The sequence below is a fragment of the Bradysia coprophila genome, unplaced genomic scaffold (genome assembly GCF_014529535.1).
Source record: "Bradysia coprophila strain Holo2 unplaced genomic scaffold, BU_Bcop_v1 contig_235, whole genome shotgun sequence".
In the NCBI taxonomy this organism is placed as follows: domain Eukaryota; kingdom Metazoa; phylum Arthropoda; class Insecta; order Diptera; family Sciaridae; genus Bradysia; species Bradysia coprophila.
In genome coordinates, this window is record NW_023503496.1 from 2281023 (window position 1) to 2290452 (window position 9430).

Genomic DNA, 9430 nt, shown 5'->3' on the forward strand with positions numbered 1-9430 from the left:
GACAACCTTACATTCACTAACAAGAAATTTGAGTCGAAAATTTAAAAAAAAAATCGTTTATTCGTATGATGGTGTTAACATTCCCTGAAAATATGAATCTTCCAGATTTGGGGAACGCAGCAACAATGTTCTTTCAAATGAAAGCCTTAGGTAAACTTCTAGCCGAATTAATGAGACAAGGAAACAGAATTTTTAATTGTGAAGTTTGGAATGAGATTGAAGTTTACCTTCAGGGACTCTGCTATAGGCAAAGAAGGGTTCTGGCAAAGGTTTTTTGACTTGGCCGTTCACAAAGACAACACGTTTCATGTTCATTCACAGCAAGGAACTTTTTAATGCATAAACTAGACGTCGAACAACAACTCTGTTCTGACTTCATCTCCATGTGCTCGTACAGTTCAGCAATTCACGCAGCGCAACTGTCGCGTACGTACCTTTGTGCAACGAAAATTCCAGGATGACACACGTTTTCTCCTTGCCGTCTTGTTTGCATTGCGCTTCGGCTATTTGCTTTTTCTCTCTTCGCGACTGATGTTGATGATGGATCTGCAGGAGGTCCAACTCGGATGGAATAAAATGGTCCAAATGGCGCAACTGTTGCTGAGCATACGGAGCGATTTTGTACGTTAAATTTATGGGTCTTTGGACGACATGACGCAAGGACCGGACATGATCGAATGGATGCACCTCTTCGGCAAATCTAGAAGGAGAAGCGCTTAAGTTTTTCAGATCCCGTGTCTGTGTGGCTCTCCTACCTTTCCATAAACCTTGCAAAACAGTCAATGTCCAATTGATTAATCTTCAGTAGCGTTTCGAAGTAACTCTGCACTTTAGGATTCGTGTACGTTGTCATTCTACTACCCGGTGCATCCAGAACGACATCGTGGATTGAATAGTCGCGACAATTTCCGTTCGGATCAAAATCGTTGTCGGTTAGTACTCTCAGCTCGTCGCTTAATAAATCTCCTTTTTTTCCTGCGATAATTGGCTCAATATCACCATTCTCTGTCGCTGCACGTCTAAGACTGACAATGTCACCAGGAACTGGTTTCAGTCCAAATGTACGAATGCGATAGGTCACCAGATGATTCCAGAAGAAACTTTTGAGCGCGGCGTAGTTCAACAGCCGCATGTATTGTGGAATTGTTTTGAACGCTTCCATCAGGTCTCCCTTGCCGCCGTTGTAATGTTTGGCCAAGCCGTGCAGTAACCAAATTTCCATTAATTTTTTGTCGTTCCCTGCATCGGGAGGTAAACTGTTCACTATCTTAATCGGATCACGTTCGGAAAGCCAAAGTTTTTTAGCCGCTCGCATGTAGTCCGGTTCGTGTTTCCGAGGTCGAAGAACTAAATCGAACACCTACATCGAATGAAACATGGAAATTACTCAAACATTCCAGTCTCCCAAAAAACCTAGGCGCAATCACCTGTTCCCAGTTCATTTGTACCATTGCCCTGCCAATTGTCTGACTTCTATGTTCGAATCCGAATCGTTGCCGGCCGTAATAGTTGACAAATCCAAAGTGTGTCAAACTCGTCACAGCTTTATGGATATCGTCGCTGATTGATGATGAACCGGTTGGACTGGTCACATCGAGCAGCAATATCCTAAAATGATTGCCCGTCAAGTCACCGTACTTGAGGGGGTGATTTTCGTATGTGAAATTTCCCAGTTTCACGTGGCGATTTCTTTCGCTGAATGCAGCCAGAAGTTGAGGATCGACGTTGCGAACTGAGATTTTCTGCGATGTCTTGCCCCATTTGTCTTTGATGCCTGCTAGTCCGATGTCATCTCCTTTGATTCTGTTACAAAGTTGATAACAAGAGGAGAGGTTAGAGCTTGCAATGTGAGGGGATCGGGCATAAAGTACGTTTAGTTTGCGAACGGTCGAGACTACCGCTCACAGGTTGATCCACTCCTAAATGTAGATAGGGAGGATCGAATTTTCATCCTTTGCAGATCGGCTGCAATACAGCCTACTGAGTCTGACTGTGTCCGATACAGTGGATAGAGACAGAGAGAGAGAGAGCTAGAAGATATTGGCAGTTTGGCTGGGTGTCTTGTCGTCGTAATTATGGTCGCTTCAAAGCCCCTGTTTTTATATCAGAAAATGTCTTTTAGGCATGAGTCGGAAGGAAAACTGCTCCGGAAATTTATGGTAATGACCGAGAAAAGTCACTCTACCCGTAACGTCAGACCCATCGGCATGAACAGGCCCCGATCCGCGAAGTGATCGTAAAATTCCTGGATTCCTGAAAAATAATCGTTGAGGAGGGTGTCAATAGTCCAGGAGGTGTATCTACCGAGATAGCCTAACCCGACATGTCGAAATGATTTAAAAGTCCCAATCATGAGACAATAGTTCGCATGCCACGCACGGTCATAATATTATTCCATTGCTCACCTCAGTTTCCTAACCAAACGATCTAGAACTTCAGGATGTGCCACTCCTTCCTTGTAAAGAGTACAATGTACGTAGAACGGTTCAGCTGGTGTAACGTCAGCTGCATAAAAATTGATTCCAAGTCAACGAAAAACATTTACGAGAAAAATATCGTCCTCAATTCACCTGGTTTCGATGGTGGGTTGAGGTCTGTCAGGTGAACTATTTTACCGTCCAAATCGATTTCGTTGACATGAAAGTGTGACATTCTTAAAGGATAGACAGAGGTTAATCATTAACATTCATAGCTTCGATTGTGTTATGCCGCACCGATGTTTTATCAAAGCATTCAACTTTGGATGCCCACCAACCGTCTCTTCAATGCCGACATACGGATCCCTTTCGTCAAACGTTAAACTATTCTCATTTTCGATACAACAGCAAAACCGATTGATTTTGGACATTCGTCTGAGTGGCACAAAACATTTCTTCATCATCTTCAATGGTTCCAATAGTGGCAATGTTACTCAATTAAAATTATCGTCAAATTCTTCCACCGAAAGAAACATTTCTCGTTAAAATGTAAATAAACAAACAACATCTGGAATTGACATTTCACAACAGAAAGGGAGAAGAGTTTACAGTCGGAATGAACGCAACAAATTACTTAATGCAAACCCTCTGAGATGTGTCAAGTTGTAGTTTTCAACCGAAAAAAGACTGAAAACTTACATTTTTCTCACAGAAATTTCTCGAGGTCTTTAGAAAGGTAATTTTAAGTTTTTTCAGGGCGCATAGGGTCTTATGGTGGTTTGGTAGCAACTACGATGAAATAGAAGCATTTAAACATTTCAACTTCTCATATTTCATTGTATATGCTTCTAAACCCTCATAAAAGACCCTACTTGCCCTGAAACAACTTAAAATTACATTTCTACAGACACCCTCGAAGACACCCCACACGACCTTGTACAGTTCATTAGTTTTCAGTCTTTTTTCGGTTGAAAACTACAACTGCTCATATCTCAGTGTGGATGAATAAGATCCGATTTGCCCCGGATGTATAAGCACGTATACGGCTAGTGAAACTGGAGAAATGCGAATATTTTACCTTTTTAGGTCTTTTTACTTCTGTCCGTTCCACAAATTTGGTAGTTTTGGTAGCTTTCAGTCGGTAGTTGGTATTTTTTGTAGTTGGTAGTTTTGGAAGTTAGTAGTTTTGGTAGGTGGATTGATAATCCAAATTGCAAAGCCACTATGACCAAATCAACACCAGGCAAATAATAATTATCTGTTATCTGATAACCGACAGCTCACAGTTAACATTGCAATTCGAAAATTTGGTAGTTGGTAGCTGACTTCCAAGGCTATAATTGACTACCAAACGTAATTTTCAACAGAGATGTTTACTGTTGAAGAACTAACTGACGAAATGATTCTACTTGCTTGCCTATTTATAAACAGAAAATTTGGTAGTCGGTAGTTTTGGTAGTTATGGTAGTTGCGAGCTGGATTGACATTCAAAATTGCAAAGCCACCATGAGCATATCAACACCAGGCAAATAATAATTGTTTGTTATCTGATAACCGATAGCTCAGAGTAGAGTTAACATTGCAATTCGAAAATTTGGTAGTTGGTAGCTGACTACCAAGGCTATAAATGACTACCAAGCATAATTTTTGGAGAAGAGTTTGCTATTCGAGAACTACACGACGACTGACAAAATTATTCTACATGCTCGCCTATTCACGCCGTAAGTGTGCCAGCCGACTTACGAGAATCCATTCAAAGATTTAAGTTTTCCGCAACTCCTAATCTGATACTTCAAATAATTGAGACACTGTACTTTCAACGGTTGTTTGTTGATGGTTAAACCAGCCGGATCAGAGATTATTTATTAACCCAAAAATGACACAAAAATGACACAAATTACTCTCGTACACCATATTCATTACATTGCTGGATTAATTTGGTAACATATTCTTTGATAAGTTCACGTTGATCAGTTGATAATTCGTTGGTTGACGTCGTTGATTCCGTTGTTGAAGCTTTTATTTCATCGAATTGTGTGAATATCGCGTTTTTCGCTGTTAGAACACTGTCTTTAGCGTTATGAATTCTTTCAGACACAATATTATAGAAACGTTCAGATAGCCACAATTGAGTTACAAACAATTTTTTATTTTTTATTTTTTATCGATGGAGAACCTAATTATAAGACACTTTGTCTCGTATCATATGCCATAAAAAGTTAAAACTTTTTTTACTGTGGATTTACATAGCAACGTAAAAGTGACAGATGCAAAAATTTTCTCATACGGCAACTCGAAATTTCATTCATAATTTTAATTTTATGAATGAAATTTCGGGTTGCAGTATTTAAAAAACATTGCATCTGTCACTTTTACGTTGCTATGTAAATCCACGGTTATAAATCATTTTGAAAGTCACTAATAAACACGAAAATTCGAATAGAAATACAGTATGTCATCAAAAATTTTTGTATTTCGATTCGAATTTTCGTGTTTTCAGTGACTTTCAAAATGATTTATAAAAAAAGTTTTAACTTTTTTTGGCATATGATACGAGACAAAGTGTCTTATAATTAGGTTCTCCATCGATAAAAAAAAATGGTTTGTAACTCAATTGATGTATTAAAAATCTAAAGAAATCTTTGTTTCTTGAGTTGATTCAGGACTTCAGTACAGATCTTATTTTAAAGAAACTAATGGTATGGAGCGAGCTACTCGGCCAAGTCTTCAAAATTGCCTTCCGTTGAGTCACAATGAACACTGTCACCAGTACAGCCATGACGGCCACTTATAAATTATTTTTTTAAACAACCAGCTTGACTACAAATTTAGCAAAAAGAATATGTTTCTTATTTTCTCAGCCATGAGTCATGACCGATAATTTACTCTTCTACTAATCCATAAGTTGAAAAATATTCCCTGAGTCATTAATTTTCGACTTTTCAAAACGAAAGCTACTTCAAGTTTTTCAGTGTTATCTCTCTTAAGTAGCATCCTCACCTATTTCCACTTAAAAAAAGGACACTCCGTTTAGCCTGACATGACAGTTGTAAAATAGAACAAAAGAACTGTCACGCAAACTGAGTGGAAATTGAATTTATTTCATTTTTTTACTCCGTTTACGTGACAGTTACTTTGTTCTATTTTACAACTGTCATGTAAACGGAGGCTAAACGGAGTGTCCTTTTTAAGTGGAAACTAAACTTTAATGAAAATATTAAGAAAAATCGAATTCGCTCCATTCAAAATTCAAATATCGGCCATAAGTACGTTCAAATTTCACTCACAAAAACAGTTGCCGTCACATTCTATGTTGTAAATTGCCAATACAGAAACTGCTTTTTATCATCGAGTGTCGGTAAAAATGTGAACAACGGAAATAGTTAGTGCCACAGGTGCTATACACGATCTTTGGCGTTGCACTCAAACTTACATTGCCCAACTTTTGCTCACCACAACTTTCTACGTTGACAAAATTTGAATATCGATTTATTTCGATTTCGATTTATTTCCGCTGTGCAAATGACCAATAAACACTATGTGTTTATATACTTTGGCATCTTCATTTGTATATATTGCAGCGGGTGTTACGGTGTTATGTCCGATATTCAAATTATTCTAACATTGACGGTAGTGCCATCTGTTGAAAGTGAAAATCGGGAATACTTTGATCTTTACCGACTGTTATTTCCACATACCCCAATTCACCTTTTGTACCCTCCCCACTGAACATTATCCTCTCTACTCTGTTTATCGCAAAAATTTTGTCGAAAGTCGTGTGTCATCATCACTTTACACAAACAGATTAACACTCACCTTCCGCTAAACAAGGGCAGAATAACAAAAAACAACGACAGACGGAGCGGAGATAAGAACATGCAATTCACATTCCGTTGAAATAAAATGTGCAGCGTCACTATCTAGCGGCCAAGTACTCTATAGGAATGAACACCGCATGTGATTCACATAGAGTGTTCACAGTTCTGTATTCACGATGATTGTGCTCCTCTTAACAGTCATATTTTGTGCTATCAGACGCATATATTCTCTGTAAATAATAATAAAAATGGGCAATCTTATCACAAGAAAACCGAGAGTCACTCAACGATTCTGATAATAGAAACATTTTTACAAAAAACACTCGTGCAACAGTCAATATAAATCAGTTGACAGAGACAGCAGTAAGAGAATCTTTTTGAATTAACTTACCATGGCTGTTGGTATCTTTATAAGTCTCCTGTTCGTTGCGGCCGCATCCATTTATTATTGGATAAGTTCCAAGTACACCTACTTCGAACGCCACGGATTCTTGTCGAAGAAACCGGCATTGCCGCACGGAAACTTGGCCGAAGTCGGTACCAAATTTCACCTCAGCCATGTCCTGAAGCAATTCTACGAAGAATTCAAAAACAAGGCTCCAGCCCATGGATTATATCAGTTCCTGATGAGTCCTAGCTTTGTCGTCACAGATCTGGATGTGATCAAGGACATCTTGATCAAAGATTTCGATAATTTCCGCAACCGCGGCATCTACCACACCGAAGATGATGTGCTGTCCAATCATCTATTCATCATCGAGGATGAGCCGTGGAAAACGATGCGCCAGAGCCTGTCACCTACATTTACCAGCGGTAAAATGAAGGTCATGTTCCATACGGTACTCGATATATCCAATAAATTGGTTGAGTATATGAAACAGCAAGATGAGGTGGTCGAAGTGAAAGAAGTGCTGGCAAAATTCACAACAGATGTGATCAGCAACGTAGCCTTTGGATTGGAGTCTAACTCACTGAATGATCCGAATTCTACGTTCCGGAAAATGGGACTGAAGTTCTTCAATTTCGATCGGAAACGACAGATACGAGCGTTTATTGTTCTGTCGTTTCAAACGATTGCAAGGAAGCTGAAAGTTGCTCTGACTCCGAAAGATGTTTCCGACTTTTTCATTGCCACGATACGAGACACGGTGGACTATCGCCGAAAGAACAAAATTGAACGGAAGGATTTCTTGGACCTGCTGTTGAAAGTGAATAACAACGGAAAATCACTGACGCTAAATGAAATGACCGCACAAAGTTTTGTGTTCTGGATCGCTGGTTTCGAGACAAGCAGCAGCACAGCCACTTTCTGTTTGTACTTCCTGTCCATTCACCAGGACATTCAGGAAAAATTGAGAACCGAAATTCAAACGACTTTGGCCAAGTACGACAACCAAATCACCTACGAAGGAATTATGGAAATGAAGTACCTTCAAATGGTCATCGATGGTGAGACCGATACAGGGTTCAACTAAGTTGTGTCAGAAATTTTCACAAATGAACTTTAATTCACAGAGGCACTACGGCTGTATGGTCCCGTTTTCAATTTAATGAGAAAAGCCGAAAATGATTACAAAATTCCGAACACCAATTTGGTGATACCGAAGGGCGCCAGGGTTTCCATTCCGGTTAATGCTATACATACCGATCCCGAATACTATCCCGAACCGGAAAAGTTCATTCCCGAACGCTTCTCCGAAGAGAACAAAAAGGACAGGCATCCAATGGCACACCTGCCATTCGGCGACGGCCCTCGAAATTGTAAGTTTAATCGGAAGAGGGGGCATTCGTAATTATAAGGCATACTGTTCACAAATGACATGGCACCGTTAGGAGAAGGGAGTATTCAAGTAGACGTACGTGACTGTTCTAGCAAATTTTGACTCTTTTTACGTGTCATGTCTTTTGTGAACGACACCTGAACTAAGTGGGAGGTTAATTGAATTCGTGTGTCAGCCGAATTTTTTCTGCCACAGTAAGTCACTTCCGATTTGCTTTTCTTAACGGAATTGGAGAAGGTGCATGATTTGGGATCCACGTATATTATATGCGCTGCACGTATTGGTTAAATTAACGGATTTTTTTTTTCTTAACATCATTGCAGGTATTGGACTACGCTTTGGCTTGATGCAAACGAAAATTTCACTAATTCAATTGCTTACGAATTTCAAATTTTCGCCATCGTCAAAAACCCCCATTCCTATGGTGCTACATCCCACTTCCGTGGTTATGTCGCCTCGTGATGACATGCATTTGAAAGTTGAGAAATTGTAGAAAAAAAGTTTATTTATTTCATAAAAAGCAAATGTTCGATAAGATTACAAGGTAGCATGCCAGAAACGATTTTTTTCTGCTGTATCATAGATCAGTGTCAAATAACTGTTCTTCTCTCAAAATAGTGTCAAATGAGTTGTCAATTTCACAAAGCGTTGGTAATTTATATTGAGGAAGGGTTATGTATTCCGTCTCAATGTAGCTTTTATCAGCCATTTCATTTGATGTTTCGACCGCGATGTCAGTTTCAATCAAACTTGGATCATCCACTTCATTGGACGTTTCGATTTGAATGCCTTCATCCAGATATTGTTCCTCATATCCCAAACGTAGAGTTGGGACCCAGTCCGGCTTATCAACATCTGTGTATTTTTAAGCTTTTCCGACAAACACAATTAGAATATTTAGAACAAACGGCCTAAGCTCACATTGATCACAATTAACTACCCGAAACAAAATGCAAGTCGCACACCCTGGCGTATTGGAATTGGCTAGCAAAAAAAATCAGAACGATTTATCGCACGAATCCATGCCTTTTGCCTACGATTATTTAACATTGGAAACGCAGAAAATTTCCTTCCTTCACTGTATCCTTTCAAGGTTCAACCAATAATTACCCAATTACACAACAGGCATCGTAAATAACTGAAAGAATAATTAAACAAACTCTTAACATTCACCGGTTGAGTTTAGATTGACGCAAATTCAAATATTCGGACCACTTTATTTTGACATCTATATCTCAAGGTAAGTTAAATTTAACTTGTCTTCTCTCATTTTTCCTCTCTGAAAACACTGTATTGCATTACATATCATTGCTCACAAGCTTCACTATAGACTGTTATGATCAGAGCGAGAGATCCGAAGACTAGTTAATTTAACTTGCCTTGGGATACTTGTCAAAATATTGCTTTCTCTTTC

At 39.1% G+C, this 9430-nt stretch overlaps 2 protein-coding genes across 3 annotated transcripts; one reads left to right on the forward strand and one right to left on the reverse strand.

Annotated features, from left to right (window-relative positions):
- Nucleotides 1–322: 322 nt before the first annotated feature.
- Nucleotides 323–3065, reverse strand: LOC119077462 (pseudouridylate synthase 7 homolog). Of its 2 annotated transcripts, none has more exons than XM_037184668.1 (6): nucleotides 2715–3065; nucleotides 2571–2653; nucleotides 2406–2505; nucleotides 1428–1803; nucleotides 756–1360; nucleotides 323–700 (listed from the first exon to the last, which is right to left on the reverse strand). In XM_037184668.1, the coding sequence occupies exons 1-6, from the start codon at nucleotides 2879–2881 to the stop codon at nucleotides 376–378; spliced, it is 1656 nt and encodes a 551-aa protein (XP_037040563.1). In that variant the 5' UTR covers nucleotides 2882–3065; the 3' UTR covers nucleotides 323–375. The 2 variants fall into 2 exon arrangements, with proteins under 2 accessions (XP_037040563.1, XP_037040562.1); XM_037184667.1 differs by having other exon boundaries at nucleotides 323–715; nucleotides 2715–2986.
- Nucleotides 3066–6567: 3502 nt separating this feature from the next.
- LOC119077463 (probable cytochrome P450 6a14) lies at nucleotides 6568–8571 on the forward strand. Its single transcript, XM_037184669.1, has 3 exons — nucleotides 6568–7684; nucleotides 7751–7996; nucleotides 8340–8571. The coding sequence occupies exons 1-3, from the start codon at nucleotides 6628–6630 to the stop codon at nucleotides 8507–8509; spliced, it is 1473 nt and encodes a 490-aa protein (XP_037040564.1). The 5' UTR covers nucleotides 6568–6627; the 3' UTR covers nucleotides 8510–8571.
- Nucleotides 8572–9430: the final 859 nt, after the last annotated feature.

Coding starts and splice junctions, on each gene's coding strand:
- LOC119077462 (XM_037184667.1), bottom strand. CDS start 2,881: ATGATGAAGAAATGTTTTGTGCCACTCAGACGAATGTCCAAAATCAAT. Junction 2,654..2,714: donor AATGCTTTGATAAAACATCG/GTGCGGCATAAC, acceptor CTATCCTTTAAG/AATGTCACACTTTCATGTCA. Junction 1,361..1,427: donor TACAAATGAACTGGGAACAG/GTGATTGCGCCT, acceptor CATTCGATGTAG/GTGTTCGATTTAGTTCTTCG.
- LOC119077463 (XM_037184669.1), top strand. CDS start 6,628: ATGGCTGTTGGTATCTTTATAAGTCTCCTGTTCGTTGCGGCCGCATCC. Junction 7,685..7,750: donor CCTTCAAATGGTCATCGATG/GTGAGACCGATA, acceptor TTTAATTCACAG/AGGCACTACGGCTGTATGGT. Junction 7,997..8,339: donor CGGCGACGGCCCTCGAAATT/GTAAGTTTAATC, acceptor ACATCATTGCAG/GTATTGGACTACGCTTTGGC.